The 19,581-nt window shown below is 49.1% G+C and overlaps 1 protein-coding gene across 5 annotated transcripts in view; it reads left to right on the top strand.

Moving 5' to 3' along the window:
• IGSF3 (immunoglobulin superfamily member 3) overlaps nucleotides 1–17,827 on the top strand; it is a 162,743-nt gene extending 144,916 nt beyond the window's left edge. For 4 of the 5 annotated variants that reach the window (XM_073304583.1, XM_073304574.1, XM_073304603.1 and 1 more), the window contains 4 exons: nucleotides 300–710; nucleotides 3,928–4,335; nucleotides 11,866–12,288; nucleotides 14,772–17,827. In XM_073304583.1, coding sequence (XP_073160684.1) covers nucleotides 300–710; nucleotides 3,928–4,335; nucleotides 11,866–12,288; nucleotides 14,772–15,022 — 1,493 coding nt within the window. In that variant the 3' untranslated portion in view covers nucleotides 15,023–17,827. Of the gene's footprint in view, nucleotides 1–299; nucleotides 711–3,927; nucleotides 4,336–9,084; nucleotides 9,698–11,865; nucleotides 12,289–14,771 lie in introns of those variants that run through there. The other variant, XM_073304593.1, reaches the window with a different exon arrangement.
• Nucleotides 17,828–19,581: the final 1,754 nt, after the last annotated feature.

The raw sequence follows: 19,581 nt of genomic DNA, 5'->3' as shown, positions 1-19,581 counted from the left end.
AAGGGGCCTGAGGCAGCTGTGAGAAACCAAGCCTCTCACTGTGGGAGCTGTGGGGAGGATTCAGGAGTTCATTGAGGTGAAGGAGGAAACTGGGAAGAAGATTCAATACAGGGGTCTCTAAATTCCTGTGGATCAGTGGTCCTATTTAGTCTTATACAAGGAGATAATGGATGAGACTGCATGTGCGGGGAGGGTTGTCATCTTTTTTTTTTTTTTTTTTTTTTTTAAATTAACTGTGGGTGTTTTTTCTCTGTGTTAATGACCTACCACTTCTCATCCTCCCCTCTCCTTCCTCTTAGTGACCAAGCTACAGGTCAGCAAATCAAAGCGGAGCATCACCCTGGTGGAGAACAGGCCCATCCCCCTGAACTGCTCCGTGAAATCGCAGACCAGCCTGGACTCTCACTTTGCTGTGCTGTGGTATGTCCACAAGCCGTCCGACGCCGATGGCAAGCTCATCCTGAAGACAACCCACAGCTCTGCTTTCGAGTACGGCACCTACGCCGAGGAGGAGGGGCTACGGGGGAGGCTGCAGTTCGAGCGGTCCTCCTCTGGAGGGCTCTTCAGCCTTACTGTCCAGCGGGCAGAGGTCAGTGACAGCGGCAGCTACTACTGCCATGTGGAGGAGTGGCTGCTCAGCCCCAACCATGCCTGGTACAAGCTGGCGGAGGAGGTGTCTGGGCGAACCGAGGTCACCGTCAAGCAGCCAGGTAACATGGACTACACCGGCAGGGCATTCCCCTGGCAAACCCTCTTTCCAGCAGTTAACTTTGCCCAAAACCTGTAGCTGAACTAAATATTGTTGAGCTAAATCCTTCTCCCCTTCCTCCCTCTCCCACACTAAACCTTTGTCCCCAAACTGGACCCAGTCACACCTTCCTCACCTCATAGCCTGGGCCGTTGTCCCCGAACTGGAAGCCAGGCTTCTCTTCCCACTTTGCCAAACATCCCCCTGTTTGTTGCGTGCTCTTGGGACGCACCTCCCCTCCCAGCCAGAGTGCTGGAATCTGATAAGTCCCTCTGTTCCGGCTGGGGTGATGTGTGGTTAGCAAGCGGTGCAGGTGTTCCTACATAAAGGTCATTTGTTTCCCACTGGGCCTGGGCAGCTAATAGGTTCCACACCTGTTTCCATCACCCACGGAGAGCTGGGCTAGCGTCAGTGAAACATCTCAGCCTTACTCTGTCATGTTGAAGCTCAGAGCCACTGTCACTCTTCCTGTTACCCCCAGGAGCACCCGGGGCTTACGCATGTGTATCACGTTCACAGCCTGAGTCTGCCGTTGCTATCATCTGTATCAACCGCATTCGTGATGTCTGTCTCCTCCCTGAACTGATTTGTGTCCAAACCACGCGGGGCTCTGCAGCTTCCCCTTCAAATGGGGACCCTGTCCTCAAGGGCTATTCTCCTCTGCCCCTTCCCCCGCCCACACACACTCAAGGAAAGCCCAAGGGGGTTCAGGAATGGAAGCAGACTGCTGGGTTAAGGAATGTACTCAGGGATGTTTTACCATCCTCCTGAGCTGTAACGGTGTGTTAAAGGGAGGAGATAAAGGGCTCTGTATCGGGTATTACACAGCCTGCCTGTTCCCACAGCAGAGCCTTGCACAGGAATAAGGAAGTGTGATTTACCCTCTCCAGGCATATGCATAAATCCATGTAGTCCTTTGAGAACTGGCTACTTTCCACATAGCTGGCAACTGGAAATGGAGTTTTGCAGGAAACTGGATAAGAGGCACCATGCTGGGATGGGGGATGTTTGCAGAAGTGGGGTGGGCAGTAGTCTTGCCTGGTACAAGCCTTGACCTGCCGTGCCTCCGCAGTTCCCTACCTCACGCTGTCCATTGCCTGCACTCTCCATGCAACCCCATCTCCCCACTGCTATGTTTTGATTTAGCTGTTGAGTCATTAACCAGCAAAATGGATGCTGGCATTGGGAGCGCATGTCTGCAGGGTTAGGGAGAGAAGAAGCTGGATTGTGTCGGAGTGAGGACACAACGGAAGGGGATCTGCCTTGAAGAGGGAGGTGTGGACAGGCTGGGGCATTTTACATTGTGTTGAAAGTAGAGGATCGGTTTTGGGGGGGGTGGAGAGGTGGGATCAGCACAGCTCTCATTGGATGGATCTTTCTGGAGAAGGGCTTGAAGACGCCTTTAGTTGTTGGTGGCTTTGTCTTGACAAGGAAAAGTGGTCAAGTTGAGGTTGGGCTTAGCTACATGGGACTGCTCCTCCTATGTCAATGTTAAGTAAGAGTGTAACTCCTGTTTGAGACAGTGTCCTGCTGCTGGAGTGGCAACTAGCGACCTAATGAGAGGGAGCAGGCATGTGTGTGCCTGGCAGAGCTCTGCATGCAGGGCTTTTTCATATCCAGTTTGATTTTACTCTCTGCCAATGTCCCAACGGGAGCGTGTCTCGGCTCTCTTGCACTCTGCATGAGAGATGAGTAATGAGTTTAATGAGGTGAGAAGCTGGCTGCCAGGGAGAGAGAACTCTGCTCTGCTGGTGGTTTCCATGGCAGAGGATGTCATTGGCAGCGATGGGAAACGGAGGTAATAAGGATGTACTGAATTAATCAGGATCCTGCTCCTCTCCGCCAAAGTGGTCCTCAACCATGGATATGCAGGGGAGGAGGGCTGTTTATGTGGGGTTGGGTGGGGAGGGAGGATCTTTAAAGGCTGACAGCTTCCCCCATCCAGGTCTCACTCCAGAGGCATATTATCCGGGCCTCCTCCTGGAGGAGGAACCTGCCTTGCCCAGACAGCTAGAGGACTCCAGCTTCCTCTGCATGTGAAGAGTACCCTGTGGGGGTGACTGCAGCTGAGAAAGAATACCCTCTAGGTCTAGGGGAAGAGGAGGGAAGAGCACCGCTGGGAGGCAGATCTGCAGAAGGATAATATCATGCAGATGAGGGGTTCAACTCATAATCCTTGACTGGTAATCAGTCCTTCAGCATTTCAGCAGTCTGGGCCTAGGCAGGACAGAGCAGTTATCCTACAGCTGTAGTGTAGCCAGTCTCCAACCTCTAGGTCAGGTGTTACCATGTCTATTTATCCAGGCCATGAAACACCACAGACGAGAGTATATGGCCCGAGGGCCAAATGGTCACCAGACCCAGTTGTTCACAGTACTCCATGGATCCTCAAACTCTGGTCCAAAGAAGTACAGATATCAACGGGTGGTTGCAGGGGGTTACGTGCCTGGGGACCTATGTGTGATGGGAGGAGGAGGGTTGTAACCCACTGTTGACTTTACACCCCTAAACCTTATGCCACTCAGTGTTATGTGAGACCCTTTAGCACCCATCTCTGTTCTGTCATGACAGAGCATTTACTGTACCAGGGAAGCTCAAACCCTGCCCTTTCTGAGGGTTTGCTTTGGCAGCTTGGTAGGAGGCTGGGATATACACATTATGTGCATACACAGCTGATTGCAGCCACCCTCGGTGTCAATTAAGTTGTAGGTCAAATTGAGGAGAAATTCCTAATCTAGGGACACCAGGTGTGACCCCTTCAGCTCCAGATAGTCTTGTTGGCACGTTCTAAATCCCCAGAACCTGTTAGAGGATTGCTGTGTCTCCAGTACCTCTCTGGCCTTCCACACCATGGGGATTGGGTGACTGTATTTATTTCACCTGAGAAAAAAGGGGCACTAAGAGAATCAGGTGCCCAAATTCCATTGAATTTCAAAGGGATTCAAATGAACTTCCTTTGGCTTCTTTGAAAATCCTAGCCTTATCTTTTTTACCACACCCAGAATTGTGTTAGATGGTTCACAGAACAAAAGGAAGCTCTGGGGAGCTGAGAGCCTGATTTTAGGCGTGAGTGAGGAGGCACACACAGCTGGGAAGGGATTGGGGTGAGGAAGGACAGCAGTTGTTGCAGTCATGTCATCGTGCTTTTTTTTTGGTCTCTGTTTTTCCCCTCCCCCCAGACAATCGTCTACAGGTGAACCAGACCCAGAAGAACATCACGGTTCTGGAGAACCAGTGGGTGACACTGGAGTGCGCCGTCACCAACCGGACCAGCCCCGCTTCGCAGCTCTCGGTGGAATGGTACGTGTGGAAATCTGGCCACCCAGAGAAAGAGGCAGTGGCACGGCTGAGCCGCCAGGCCACTCTGCAGTACGGAGATCTGGCAGCACTGAGCGACCTGAAGGGCAGGCTACATTTGGAGAGCCCTTCCCCAGGCCTGTACCTGCTCACCCTCCAGAACGTGGTGGTGCAAGACAGCGGAGCCTATGACTGCCGCGTCGAGGAGTGGCTCTTGGATCCCAGCAACCAGTGGTACAAAAGGGCAGAAGACCTCTCTGGGCTGACTACTGTCACTGTGAAACAGCCAGGTAACTGGATCCTCTGGGTCACATTCCTCGGGCTCTGGGGCTGCATCAGAGAGAGAGACCCTTCCTCTCCCTCCCAAATTGTGAGGGTCCTAACCTGGCTTGCCAGGCCTCTCCTCATCACCCCCCTGAAACCAGAAATCTCCCACATTGTGAGAAATGGCGTAACTGACTATTCATTGTTATAATGGCACATCTACCACCTCAAAGCACTCCCCAAACATGACCACTTGGCAGCCCCATCTCCAGTGGGCATGTGAGGGAGCCATATCTCAGTCCAGCCTGCATCTTCATCCACCAGCTCAGGACTGATTTGGGCATGCTGGGGAGGGAGGGAGGGAGGGAGGGAGGGAAGGGAATGGCGGCCGTGTGACTCTTTCATGCCCGTTGCCAACTCCCTCTTTCTTTCTCTCCTTTGTTCCCTCACCCCATGCACTGCAGCGGAGCTGGGGGGAGCAGGGCTGGCAGCAGCAACAGCTTGAGCTAACATTTCTGTGTCCCTTCATTGCCACCATGCTAATCTGGAGGGAGAACATGGGGTACCGCAGACACAGCAATCCTCTAATAGGATTTGGGGATTGGTTGTCTTCCTCTCTGATGTTGCTGGAGGGCCTATGAATTTTTTTAAAACACCAGCACCACCCTGACCCCAAGGTGCAGCAAGGGGGTGGAGATGGAGAGCGCGGAATTTATATCTAGATATTTTTTCATTTCAATCATTCAGATGACTTACATTGCATATATTTTACACGGTGTTAATGTTCTAGTTTAAAGTGCGACCTTGTGTGACATCATGATCTGTTTAAAGGGACCTTATGATCTTGCATGAGCATCTGATGGGAGATAATTACATGGGTTGAAAACCTCTTCAGGCATTCAGACTGGAGCTTTTATCCAAGCTGTTTAGCAAGATGGATTGTCGCCACACTACAGATGGAGAAACTGAAGCAGAGCAATATTGTGACTTGTCCAGTCTGGGAACAGAACTCCCGGCCCTCTACCTGATGAGGGGGTTAGGAAGCAATTTCTCCTGGGAGGAGATTATTTCATAACTGCTCACTTTTGGGGCTTCTTGCACTGTCTTCTGAAGCATCTGGTGCTGGCTGCTGTCAGAGACAGGCTACTGGGCTAGATGGGCCACTGGTCTAATCTGGTCTGGCAGTTCCTGTGTTCCCTGCTGCTGCCAAATACACACTCGTGCCATGTACAACAAAGTGACAGTGGGAACAGAACCCTTCCTTAGCCTTTCCAGAGCCTGTGCCTGCTTTGCAGGAGGTGTATGTCTGAAGCCTTTCACTCATTACAAGAGCCCCTGGCTGGAAAGTGAAGCCAGACAAATTCAGACTGGAAATAAGACACACATTTTGAACAGTGAGGGTAATGAACAACTTACCGAGGGAAGTGGTGGATTCTCCATCCTCTGAAGTGTTTGAATCAAGACAGGATGTCTTTTTAAATGAAATGCTTCTGTTCAGCCAGAAATTATTGAGCTTGATGAAGGAATCACTGGTTGAAATTCTCTGGCCTGTGCTAGACAAAAGGTCACACTAGACGATCATAATATTCCCTTCTGGATTTAAGCCCCTGGGAATACATTCATTGATTGTTTTTACACAGATCCCCAGGATATTTCATTGGGACTTCTCCCTGGTTATGTGCAATGCTGCTGGCAAAATGTCAGGAGACTGGAAAGGTTGTGGCAGGGATGTAATTACCTGTGGAGAGGGTTTGTGCCCTAAAGGGAAAAAATGCTGTCTCGGGGATTATGAAAATCATATCCATGAAATCTTGGCTTGGGAAACTCTTCCAAATGACATGGCTTGAGCAGAAAGGTCCTCATGTCTCCAAGGGAATTACTACGTAGATTACACATACTATAACTAAGATTATTTATAGATCTCCATTTGGGCTGAAACTTCCCAGCCTGATCGAAGCCCTGAGATGAATGCTTTAGCAAAGTGTAGCAGGAAATCCCTTTAGCCCCTTTTGAGCAGTGGAAGTGTGTGTTGCGTTGGATGGGTGTGGGGAGATAGGGGAAGAGGACTACATTGATTTAGGTTTAAAGAAAAGCAACTTCTTTTTGCTCACAAGTAACTCAAAAATGGCTGAAGAAAAGCTCCAAACTTAGCATGTGACTCATTCTTCCATGAAAAAGAATCTCTTTGTTCTTATTTTTTGGGACTCAGTAGTTGTGAGCAATTGGAAAATACTCTCGTAGGTAACTTGCAAAAAGGAGGAAAACTGGGTTTTTGCCTTTCCTGTATTTGCTGCTTTATGAGGAGGCCTGGATTTGCCTTGCTTGTGTGTATCTTAGAAATCTCAAGAATCTCAAGGCTTGTCTTCTCCATTTCCTCCTGCGGCCTCCCTGAAGGACACAAACTCAAACCATTGACATATACTTGCAGCCTTACATCACCTGCATGAAGTTTCTTATATGAGAATTTCCTTAGGACCATCTCAAATACCTAAGAACTGCTAGAAAGGTGCCCTGTTCCTGTAAACCCTAAGGGCCCTGATCCAGCAATGCTTGGGAGGCCTGGGGGAGGGGATCCTGCTAGCTGCAAACACCACCTGCTGCCCTTTAGACGGAAGTCCTGATGCTGCAGACCTCAGGTCCACAAAAAAAGTGTCCCACTTCTGTGAACTTCTTTAGACTCTCAGGATGCTGTAGAGAGTTGTAGGAGAGCCACATTCCTATTATCTTCTTAATGCCTGCAGGAAGTGGGGCGTGGGAAATGCAGGTGGCAGACTTTGAGAGTTGATAGAATGAAGGGAAAAAGTCCCTCCTACTTCAGCTACTCCCCATTGTCCATGAAGAGGATCAAAGGGAGTGGAGACTTTCTTCCCTATTCCACCGCTTTGTCAGCTTTAGGCCTGGTCTACACTACAAACTTAGGTCGACATAAGCTGCATTAGGTCAATTTAATAATGTATGTGTCTACACTACCGAGTCCCTTCCGCTGACCTAAATGGCCTGTAAAGTCGACTTCTGTACTCCAGCTCTGCAAGAGATGTAGCGCTTGATTCGACATCCACAGGTCGACATGGGGATAGTATAGACACTGCGTTGTGTAATTCAAATGAATTGGCCTCCAGGAGGTGTCCCACAGTGCTCTGCTGTGACTGCTCTGGAGAGCACTTTCAACTGCGCTGCACGTCAGCCAAGTACACAGGAAACAGCCGCTCCCCTGTTAAAGCCCCGGGAACTTTTAAATTTTCATTTCCTGTTTGATCAGCGTGGAGAGCTTGTCAGCACGGCTGATCATGAAGACCCAAGGTCGGAATCGCGCTCCAGCATGGAGTACACAGGAAGTGATGGATCTCATTGCTGTGTGGGGAGAACAGTCTGTGCAGGCAGAACTCCAAGCCAGTAGAAGAAATGCTGACATCTATGCCAAGATCACCCGGGGCCTGGGGGAGAAGGGCTACACTGCATGAAAATAAAGGAGCTTCGACAAGCGTACCAGAAGACAAGGGAGGTGAACAGTCGCTCTGGTTCTGCCCCACAGACATGCCGCTTTTATGAGAAGCCGCATGCGATTCTTGGTGGCGACCCCACCACTACCCCAAAACACTTTGTGGATACCTCCCAGGAGCCCTGAGTTGACCTCAAGCAACAACAAGGAGGACACTGATGATGAGGAGGAGGGAAATGTGAGGCAGACAAGTAGAGGATCCATTCTCCCCAACAGCCAAGAACTGTTTTTAGCCCTGGAGCCCACCCCCTTCACAGGACCAGTCGGCGGCAGAGCGTGATGCCAGGGAAGGCACCTCTGGTGAGTACACCTTTCCAATCAAACTGTAGGGGTTACATGCTGTTATTTTTTAGGTTTAATCTGAACAAAAAGGTAGGTGTAGTGGGTATTGATGACCACTCCAGCTACACAGAGGGTGCTCTCTGAAAAAGATTGTTTATGTGCACAGGGATGGCCCGGGAATCCTCCATGGAGATCTCTAGGAAGCTTTCATGGAGGTACTCTGCAATCCTTTGCAGAAGGTTTCTGGGAAGGGCTGCCTTGTTTTGTTCATCACAGTAGGACACTTTCCCATGGCACTCCAGTATTAACTCTGCTGGCATCATTGCAGCATAAGGACCAGGTCTGTACCCAAACACTTGCAGCATCTGCTCCCCTGCCACCTCTGTAACCCTCAGGAGAGTGATATTACATATGATCACGTAGGGGAAATGGGGAAGCTTTCAATGCTAGCCCTTAACCACAAACAATTCAACAAGTAATACACCCCCCGTTTGGTGAAATCTGGGTCGTACAACCACACTTTGCCAAACGTGCCGTGGTTGTGATTGGAAGGGATCACTGCATATTGCAACCAGTATTTAAAAAAGGCAGGGAGGGCAGCTTCCTAGTTGTCTCCATCCTCCCCACCCCAACCCAGTGCCACTTCTGTAAAAAAACCAAACTATTTGGGGGGCTTTACATTGCGGCCTGTCCTCAAGCACCATCCAGGTTTCTAGGGGCAAGGGGGCTTTTGTCAAGCTCCAACCAGTGATCCCAAGGATGTCTTCACAAAAGCTGCAGCACAAGACTTCTCGCCCATGCCTCCTGGCCTTACTCACCATGGCTGGAGCAGCAAACTGACTCTTTCAGTAGCCAGTGGTTGTGATTATGTTGTGGTTTGCAGGGAAGTGCATTGAGGGGTGTTTTTTTTTATTTAAAAAAAAAAAAATTAACCTTGCACCAGAAACAATATATGCACTGTTAATGCTACCCTAGTGTTTTGTCTTCCTTGCAGCTGAAACCTTGTCCGTTGGCACATCCTCCACACCGGGACAGAGACTTTCCCAGATTAGAAGGCGGAAAAAGAAGACTCAGGAGGACCTGTTCCAGGAGTTAATGCGCGCCTTCGAGAGTGACAAGACAGAGTGCAGCGCATGGAGGATCACACTGTCTGAGAACGTGGGCATGGACAGGGAGGACAGGAGAGCATGCAGGGAACAAGAGCGTGCCAAGCAGGAAGAGATGCTGCGGAATATGAAGAAGCAATCAGACATGTTGAAGCGTCTGGTTGAGGTTCAAGAAAGGCAGCTGGATGGTAGAATCCCTCTGCAGCCTATGCTGAACCTGTTGCCATCATCGCCCAGTTCTACATCCTCCTCCCCCAAACGTCCTATGAGGCGGGGGAGGAAAGTTCGGTATCCCTTGCACTCAACACCAGGGGAGGGTACAAGGACCAGAAGGCGCCCGTTCCCACACCTTTGATTGTTATTGCAGTGCATCTGTAAGCAAGCCATCCTTGTTTCTCCCCCCACGGTGTTATCAGCCCTTTTGCCCCAGGTTATCTTACTTTTCTTTGCTGTCTCTGTGTGTTTGTGCTCATAATAAAACTTAACATATTGAGGAGAAAAGGCTCTTTATTCATTCAACACACAGTGGTTAGTGTGGGTGGAATTTACAGGGAGAAAATGCAATGAAGTGGACAGTTTGGTAAGGAACACAGATAAGTGTCACATTATTCTGGCTCGTTGCTGAAACTCGTTTTCAAAGCCTCCCGGAGACACAGAGCCCTCAATGTGCTCTTCTTATTACCCTGGTTTCTGGCTTCTCAGCAGCGCTCCACCATGTAAAGATGATGCGTGACTGTCTCCAGCAACTGCGAATTGCTCCGCTCTGTGTCTTCCAGCAGGGCTGCTAGCGTGGTATCACATTGTTCCATGCAGCGGCTCCTACTTTGGCTGAGCAAATACTGCAGGATAAGGCGTGAGGTGTTGGTAATGCTTACAACAACAGCATACAGCTGAGCTGGGTCCATGCTTATCGTGCTACGGCGTCTGCACGGGTAACCCAGGCCTACCAAAAAAAGGCGAGAAAAAGGCTTGGTTTTTTTGCGGTTGATTTCAGGGAGGGAGGGGGGAAAGTGCATCATAGGAGGCTAATACTCTGTTCCCGTAACCACCCGCACAAATGTTTGGTCTCATAAGGCATTGCAAGCCCAACCCAAAATTCCACTCCACTACATGCCCTGTGGGAGAGCTACCCACAGGGCAGTGCTCCAGGCATCAATGCAAGCCCTGCTAGTGAGGGTGCATTCCGCCGCTACAATGAGCATAGCGTGGACACGCAAGATCGACTTGCTTAAATCGGAGGCTCGATGTCAACTTACATAAAATCGACTTAACTTTGTAGTGTAGACATGGCCTTTAGGAATCTCAGAACCTCCCCTGATCCCATGAACCTTGGGCTGCTCATCAGGGCTCCTAAGGGCTCCCTGCTGACCTTGGTAGGTTCCAGGAAGATCCCCACACAGCCTGTAACAGGCTTCCCACCCAAAATGATCCAAAATTAGCCCCTGACCCCAGGAGCCAGCCAAAATAGCCTCCTGAAGTCTACACAGGAGCTGTGCTCCCTTAAATGGAACTTAGATGGCCTACAGGGTAGAAAAGCTGAGTGGGGCTTACGGGTGTACTTTTGCATAGGAAGAGATCAAAGGGGAAGTCCCCTATTTCCTTTGGACCTGCTGAGGTCTCCAGGAGGGGGAACCTCCGGCCAAGCTTCTGAGGAGAAATTATTTTTCTATTGAAAAGATTCCCTTGTAGTTGGTTGCACTTTGAACTCAGTCTGTATAAAGAGAAGGGCTAGAAGTTGCATTCTTAAATCTTTAAATGGAAACTTAGATCTCCGGCAGCTCTTTGGGGTGCTGTGGTAGGTTCTCCAGAGCCCATGTTCCTTGATGATGTTACTAAATCAAATATTAATTGTTCTTGAAATCAGATTTTAAACAACTAAATTTAGGTCCTGGGCCCTGGATCTCAGCTAGGGGAACTGGTGAAGCTAGCTTTATCCCTCCCCTTTGTTTGCTGCAAAGTGGCCAAAAAAAAAAAAAAAAAACAACCCAGAAAACGACAACCCTGAGAATCTTGAAACTGTATTTAACACCTCTGTTTTGGGGGATCATCGTGATTTAGGAACCCATTGTCCGATTCACTTTTTGCTTTTTCAGAAAAAATCAACCTTGGCCCCAGATCAGAGTTATCAGTATTGAGGCCAAAAATATGATGGCTTTTGTAAATTTTAGAACTCAGGAGAAAAAGATCAGACTTATAATGTAAGTTTATTTGCAACATTAATGATGGAGCAGTATTGTTCCTTAATATACACAATGTGAGTGAATATAGGAGAACTGTAATTTTTTGGAGTTCCTTATTTCTTTATGCATCTAAATGAATTACCTTGATGTAACCGTTTTTCCATATGACAGTATACGCACATGCACACTTCTTCCTGGAAGGTTGCTGCCAGGGTCTGTCTGGATAGCACAAACAAGGCCTAACTGAGCTATAGAAAAGTTCACATTTCGACCCTCTGATCAAAATGAAGCATTGTTCGCTGGGGATATTTGCACGGGATGGCCACAAATGGTACAGTGGCCAGGGATAGGCTGCGTTTAGCCTGGGGGCTGTGCTTCACCCACCCCCACCGTGGCTGTGCACTTGGGCGGGAAAGGGGTAGCCATTTCAGACAGTGTTTGTTCTGTTTTTCTCTCCGCTTTCATTAATGAATGTCTCCGAACTGTCAGATCCCACCTTGCAGGTGGATACCGCCATCTCCAACCTCACGGTGCTGGAGAAGGAGCCCTTCCCGCTGGACTGCAGCATTCTGTCCCGCTCCAGCCAAGAGTCCCACTTTGCTGTGACCTGGTACAACTTGAGGATGAAAGAGGGAGGAGGCCATGGCACGGAGGAAGAGGAGGAGAGGGAGGCCCTGCTAAGCGTGGGCCCGGATGCAGTGTTTGGCCAGGAGGCAGGCCGCTTTGAAGGCAGGCTGCGCTTCCAGAGGCTCTCCTCTGTCCTCTACCGACTGACGGTGCTGCAGGCAGGCCCTGCTGATGCTGGCAACTACTCATGCCTCGTGGAGGAGTGGCTGCCTGATCCCAAAGGGGTGTGGTACAGGCTGACTGAGGAGGAGTCTGGCACTGTCACTATTCACGTGCAGGACACAGGTGAGACGTCAGACGGCTCCAACGGGGAGGTGGGGCGGGGCCGCCGGGGAGACTGAGGCATGGGACTGTGCAGAGAAGTGTATGTTAATATATCTATGCAAACGTTCTCCCCAGGCCCTACAACCTTCCTGGCATCATGCTAGGAGGCTAATAATGGAGCCTTTCACTTCTGCCATAGATTCAGATGGGGAATAACCCAAAGTCATTCCTGTCTGGTGTCCCCTATGTTGTGAGTTGGTGGGTTTCAATCTAGTTCGTAGGGGACTCCTGTCCACCATTGACACCAGTGGCCCCCCATTGTTGGCAATCAAGGCAGAGAGGCCAAGGATTGAATGGACCATGGAGACTGGATTGTCCTGTCCTGCCTTGAAGAGGCTCCTTCAGGTTAGGGGTGAGGCAGGCAGAGGCAACAGTGCAGTTGAAGTGGCTTATGCTGTGCCTTTCCGGTGGGTAAGGAGGGACTTATTCATCAGAGTGTCCAACCCTGGTGCCTTTCGCCAGCGCTGTATTCACTGACAACCAAAAAAGACAGAAACACAATTAAAAGCCGGGCAGTGCTGGAGCTTGGGAGCATAATGTCTGTCACTGACCTGCATGACCCCTCCCTCATCCCTGAGAAGCAACAGCCAGAAGCCCTGAATTGAGGTGGCTGGCTTTGTGACACTGGCTAATGTCCATAGGGGTTTAGAATGAGCCTGTTCCTCAAACTCTAGTGACCCAGGTGCTCCCAGCTACTGTCTGTACATCAGCATAAAATCCAGCATCCTACGGGTCAGCTGCACAGCCGGAGGCTGCACTGTCTTCTATAGGGGAGACGCTTGTGCCTGACTGACTTGCCGGGAACTTTTGAGGAGCTTGACACACATGCTGCTTTCTTCTCTTCTGCTCTGAGAGCCAGTGTGCACTGGGCTGAACTGTCCAGCATTTCCAGTTTCCTTTTCCAGCGCATAGGGTGAGAAGGTGCAAACAGGCTTTGGATGCAAGTCCTGTGGATTTTGCAGTGCTTGGAGCTGCAGACAGCTCACTTGTCACCCCTGGCATTTCAGGTGCATGGGGCGGGCCCTTTGAGATGCCAGCTATCCTTTCTGGTTTCCCTGCCGGATTTCCTCGGTAGGACATGTTTCGGAGCTGAGGATGGGGAATCTTAGTTCAAGCTATCCCTGTCTTTTGGAATATGCGATGCAATGAGGCTCCATGGGCACGCCCATTGGAGATCGGGGAATGGATCACAGAGGTAGAAGCATGAGTGAGGCTGAGTATTAAGCACTCATGCTAGTGAGCCACTCCGCCCTTTCTGCTCCCAGTGGAATGGGAAGTAAAAAAGCCACTTGACTTACAAATGTGGTAGGTGGGACACACCACAGTGGTAGATCCCTGTGTGTCACTGAGACCAAGGTCTGTCTCTTCAAATAAGGGACTTAAATGTATGTGTAGGGTGGTGAGGGAGAATTAAGATGTGGCTGCACCACACTCCCTTCCCCAACCCCTCCATTTCCCCCTGAGGAGGATTGCTGTCACCTGGGCATGGAATACCTGGGACATAAATATACCAAAAAATATCTGCTCTGGGTAAATCACTCCCTCAAGCACCAAATCGTGCGGCTGCATCAGAGCTAAGAATATCAGGCTAGTTATTGGGTGAGCCAGTTGCATTGTGTGCTGTGGTGTGTCTGTACATTATTCCATCATCTCTCCCTGCCATGCAAGACAAAGCAGAGCACCCAGCCATGGGTGTGACTCGTATAGGAATCTCCATAAATAGGGTTTTGTATTGCATTGGGGCACTGTCCCTTTAAATAGAAAGCTCTTCCAGAATAGGTGGTAGAGCAGGATCTGAGCCCTGTCTGGAAGGTAGATCAGTGCAGCCTTTGGGATTGGAGCTGGAGAGGGCAGAAGTATCACTGTCTCCTTTCAGTCAAACCCCAGCATCCACAAACTCAGAGGCTCTTTAGACTAAGCTAGCTTGGTGCGAGTCCTCCTGATGAAAGTTGCAGGGTTCAGCTACTTTATACTGGTGAACAGAATAAAAGGTGAAACTTTCCCTGAGATATTGTTGCTTTGTGTTGCCGAGTCTTGTAATATTTGGTGTTTTTCTTAAAGCCCCAGGTCCCAGAGTCGTGGGGTTTGGTGAAAATCTCAGCTTCCATTTAAAAAAAAGTTTCTAGGTTTGAATGGTTGCACGACGGGAGTAAAATATGACCTGACCCCACCTCTTGAGTACAGAGATGAATATGAGTCTAATATAAAGGAATAAGTGTCAGGCAAGGAAAACAAGCCCCCTCCAGCTGACATTTACTGAGGGAAAGAGCACCTTTGTGGGGAGGAGGAGATTTGAAAATCCACTCTGAGCTTGATGCCTCCCCATCTTCACACTAGTCTGTTATCACCGTCTCTTTGACAGTTCTCTGGCTAGTGGTGGTGATGACCAAGATTCAGCGTTCAGTGGTGTTCAGTTTTTTCCCTTGTTTTGTCTCTGCTTTCAGGCTCCACTCTGCAGTCCACCATCTGCTCCAACGATGCCCTCTTCTACTTCGTGTTCTTCTACCCCTTCCCCATCTTCGGCATCCTGGTCATTGCCATCCTGCTGGTGCGATTCAAGAGCAGGAACTCCAGCAAGAACTCAGAGGGCAAAAATGGGGTCCCTTTGCTGTGGATCAAAGAGCCACACCTCAACTACTCTCCCACCTGCCTGGAGCCGCCCGTCCTCAGCATCCACCCAGGAACTATAGACTAAAGGGGAGAGGCCGAGACTGACCCACAGAGAGAGAGAGAGAGACGGGGCAAAGACACACCTGGAACCCAAAGGAACGGAGAGGTTTTGATGTTCTTGTTTAGTTTGTTTCAGCATCTGTTCTTTGACTCCGCGACTGAGTCCTTCAGAGTCCCCCAGCTCTGGGATTGGAGGGTCTGAGTCTTCCTCAAGCACCTGTGATAACAAAACTAGTCCAGAGATGGATGGACAGTCCACGTGCTTGCTGTACATAGTGGATTTCCCTCTTTTTGTTCTCATCACTTGTTATCCTTTAGGCTTATGCTTTTGTTACCCAAAGACTGTCGTCTTTCCCTCCCCGTTGCCCCGTGAGCAGCTCCCAGAGCAGTTTCATTCAGCGCTCTGGTCTGGGTATCCTGGGGCTCTTTTTGGAGTAAAAGTATTCATTTCCTGAAATAGATTTTGTTCGCCCCTCCTTGGACTTCATGTTGTAGTGAACAAAATCTTTCTCCAAGGTGAACTGAGCCAGCTGCTCACTATCCTGAAGTGAACAGGACCAGAACTGCACTTTGAGGGCAGCTGGGTTTCAGTGAGGTCTGTCTCAAAGATGAGGCTAGCTCAGCCGCTTCTCCGTCCCAAATGTTTCTCCTTTCTTTGAGGATTTAGCATGTATGCGGGGCTTCATTTGGGGGGTGTCGTCTTGTCCTTGGACAGGATTGGACGCTCAGGCCACTTGCAGTCAGGACTAAAAGAGCCTGGTTTGCTCCAAAGGACTGTGTGTGCCTGGGGCTTATGAGACACTCTGGCCCTGCCGCTAGCCAGAAGAAGACTTCCCAGACAGCCCAGCTTACCAGGGACAAAAGCCTCCCCCTCGGTTTTACTAAACAGTACTGCCGCTCTCTCAGAGGTGACAGGGTTGAGACTGGGCTGCCTGTGTGCTCTAGTCACACGGGGCCAGACAGCTGGATCCAACCTTGTCAGCTTGACCAAAGTAATGACTTTAGGAAGCAGGGGAGGGGGAGGCTCCATTTACTGGGATTCATTATATTTGAATTGTTCTGCAAGGGTAGTATGTTACAGCCACGCAATGGGAGTGTGGAATTAATGACAGGTTTCATTTTGTTTCCAATGACTTGCACTAATTACCAATGTGAGTTGAAACCAGGCAAGGAGGCTGCCGGAGGGATTTGCTCCTCGGGTGCTACTATGCCCTCTGGAAAGAAACAGATCCTCTCTCCCTTCTTTTGTGTGTTTTTGTGCCATTTTCTTTATTTTGGCTTTATTTCTCTAGGAGAACAACTCTATTCCCTGCAACCCCCTATTGTAAGCAAGTGCTGGGGCAGTAGGTGCTGTTCTTTCCGTGAAAGATACAGCGGTTAAAAACCACATGGGGGTTCTGTATAATTGGAGCACCCAAATTCCATTACTCACTAAGCCAAGTACCCCAGCACATCCGGTGTAGGAAACCACCACCTCTAACACATCCTTGGCATATGTTGGGGGGGGGGGAAGGGGGGAACGATGGCCTAGAATGGCCTTTTAGTGTCTTCCTTGATGTCCTGGCAAACTTGGCCGTTGTTTGTCTTTTGTGGAGTGGCTAAATCCAAGTGGGGATATACCGCACACCCTGTTTCCCCATCCCTGTGTGTCTGTGAGGGACCATTCCCGCAGCCTCTGCCCTCTGCAAGCCAATTGGACTATCCTTCCTCAAGAGAGAAGGAGCTGGCAGGTCCATGATAGAGCAGCCCTGCTTGGAGAACTCTGCAGGGCTAGTAGGTTAAACCATGATGCTCTGATGTTTCAGTGCAGGTGAAGAGCCTGCACAGAAATCTACACCCTGTGTAATCTCTCCATAGATGGAGGAGAGGGGGCATGTCTATACTTCATACATGTGCATAAAAGTCTCACTCAACTGGAGGGGGAGTCCACCTAACGTTAGTTTTAAGAGATCCCTTTCCTTATGAGGAAGGAATTTGCTATGCTCCATTTCACTCATACCTTCTTGAAGTCTCCCTCCATCAAATTGTTACTGCTTAGCAGCCCCCCTGTGTGTATAATATTGTTCTCTAATATACACTCAGACACTCTTCCCCCTTGGCTATCCAGAGGGTCTGCTCAGAAGGGAGGATTGAAAAGCGAATGGAAATGAAGAACTAACCAAAAAAACCCAAACAAACAGCAGCCCCAAAACCAGTGGGTATTGTTTTATAAATGTAAAATCTCCTGTACATACTGCTTCAGGGCAGGAAGTGCAACTCATTTCAGTTTTAAAAGGAAAAAAAGACATCAAGAGAAGCCTTTCCTGCCCTAAGAGAACATTGCTCCTCAGCTGAGCACTAGAAATCTGCTGTATTGACCCAGTAGCCTCTACATCTCTCCCCATCCTTTCGAACTGGCATTGCTTCCCCCTTCCCATGGAAAGCTGTTACACAGTGACCTCCAGTGGCCAGAAACATTCCCTTCCACGGCTCAGTTCCCTTAAGCAGATGCATTCCTGAGGGCCATGAGGTGGGCTTTCCCTCAAAGCAGCGTTTGTGGTTACACAGTTTACCTGGAATATGACTTATCAGTTGGGCTGGCAACATATTGATATTTTTTTTAATAAACCAGACTCTTCGTGCAACAACTTTTATCATGAAGTTTTTCAAACAACCTTTTCTCCGCTTAACTTTCTGTTACGAGCCAAGAAGCAAAGAGAAAACTCTGTCCATGCATGATGTGGAAACCTGTTTGGGATTTTTTTTAAAAAAAGAGCTTTGTATTATGTTGCACTAGACATGTTTTATACAACACACCTGAGAGCTGTAGTAAACTGTGTTGAAATTGTGATGAATGTTTGTTGCTGGTTTTGTGTGATAGGGGCTTTCAGCCTGCTCTTTTTCCTCATTCATGCACACCTACTCATGTACTGCTGGCCAAGAGGTAGCTTCTGAATGGCATCTGAGCTGTGTCAAATTGAGATGTAATCTGGCCTTTGGATTCTAACCATGCATTTGGCACAGTTTTGGTGAGGGAAGTACGTAATAAGCAACCCAGGAGGCTGGCAGCTATAGTGGGGTCAGAGGAAAGGCTAATGTTGACTTCCCAGAACTTTCTAGAGCCACTCACTTCTAGGTGAATTCTGGCTTTAGGTTTTCTGCTGGCATAGCTCTGCTCTCATTCTGGGTCCCAGCGTGCACAGCCACTGTGGTGTGGCAGAATGGCTTGCTCAGAGAGCTGGCTAATACAGAAGTTGCCGTAGAACACACTCCTACAGATCCCATCAAAGTTCAAAACAGGAAGGAGCCGCCCATTTCTTTGGCCTTGTGTTCCTGGTTCTCCATTTGTGTGCAATCTCGGAAAGAACATGGGTGGCACCTCAGTACTAAAACAATTTTTATTGACAGTGCAAGAATCTGGCCAACCTTTTGTAAAACTGCTTTGTCAGCACCTCCATTCTGTGGCTGGGGAAACTGAAGCACACATTTAAGGATCACATTTTCAGGCATTTGCACAATTACAAATTCCTCTTCCCACCCACCACATTTCCCTAAATGGACTCAAGCAGGAGAGGGGAGTGCAAGGAATGTTCTAAAACAGAGACTATCTGCAGCAGGATGGCCATGCACAGGTGGGCAGGTGCATGCGCAGGGGCCATGGGGATAGATCCTCCACTGCAGCTCCAAAGAGGTGGCATCTGAAGCGCAGGGGGGAGTGGTCTGTGGGGCAAACCGCAATGCTGAGTGTGTAGCAGAGAACCCTGTGGGAGTTTTACGCTGGGCAGTACCCAGACTGCACAATGTGGCCTGGAGACCTGCTGACTCCTTGAACACCGTGGATGTGCCCAACGAGATCTACACTGAGGTCCGGATGCAGCTGCTTTCCCCTAAAACACTCAGGACTAGAGCAGTTTTTTAATTTAAAAAAAAAAAAAAGGCTTTTTTTTGGTCAGAAATGTCTGTGAAAAAATTCATGGTGGTGGAGATGTTTTGGTTTTCAGGTAAGCTTGTTTTTAAATTTCATTTTGGTGGCAGAAACACCCATTTTCTTTCACTTTTGTTTTTTTATGCTGAAACAAGGTGGGGTTTAGTTTGGGAGGTTAGAATGTGGTTTTGTTCCAACCGTAACAAAACATACATTTTTTTGTTTAAAAAAAACACAAGTTTTAACAAAAATTTTTCTTTCTTAAAAAATGGTCATGAAACACTAGCTTTTTCCAGCCAGTCCTACTCCTGTCTCCTGAGGTTCTTTGGCAGGGGGAGTCAGGTGGGGGGGGGCACTGAGGTCCAGGTTGCCTAGCTGCTGAATGTGTGCTTTCCACATGTGCATGTGTTTATCCCCTGCCCACTATGTAACTGGGATAAAGCATCTCTCAGAAGACAGGGGTCTCCCCCATACAGCCCTGGCTCATGACTTCTCGTCATTCTTTTCCCAGTAATAGTAGCCCCTTCCTTTCTTTTGGGAAGGAGAGACTAAGGGTATATCATTTTGATGAGTAAATACAAACACAAAACTGCAGGGCTTCTGGATCCATGGACCAAGTGCACCACTAAAGTTTTCCTCAGCAGTTCCCTTGAGAAGGACTCTGGAGAGGAAGGAATCTG

The sequence above is a fragment of the Lepidochelys kempii genome, chromosome 1, assembly GCF_965140265.1.
Source record: "Lepidochelys kempii isolate rLepKem1 chromosome 1, rLepKem1.hap2, whole genome shotgun sequence".
In the NCBI taxonomy this organism is placed as follows: Eukaryota; Metazoa; Chordata; order Testudines; family Cheloniidae; genus Lepidochelys; species Lepidochelys kempii.
This window is presented reverse-complemented; position numbering and strand designations above follow the sequence as displayed.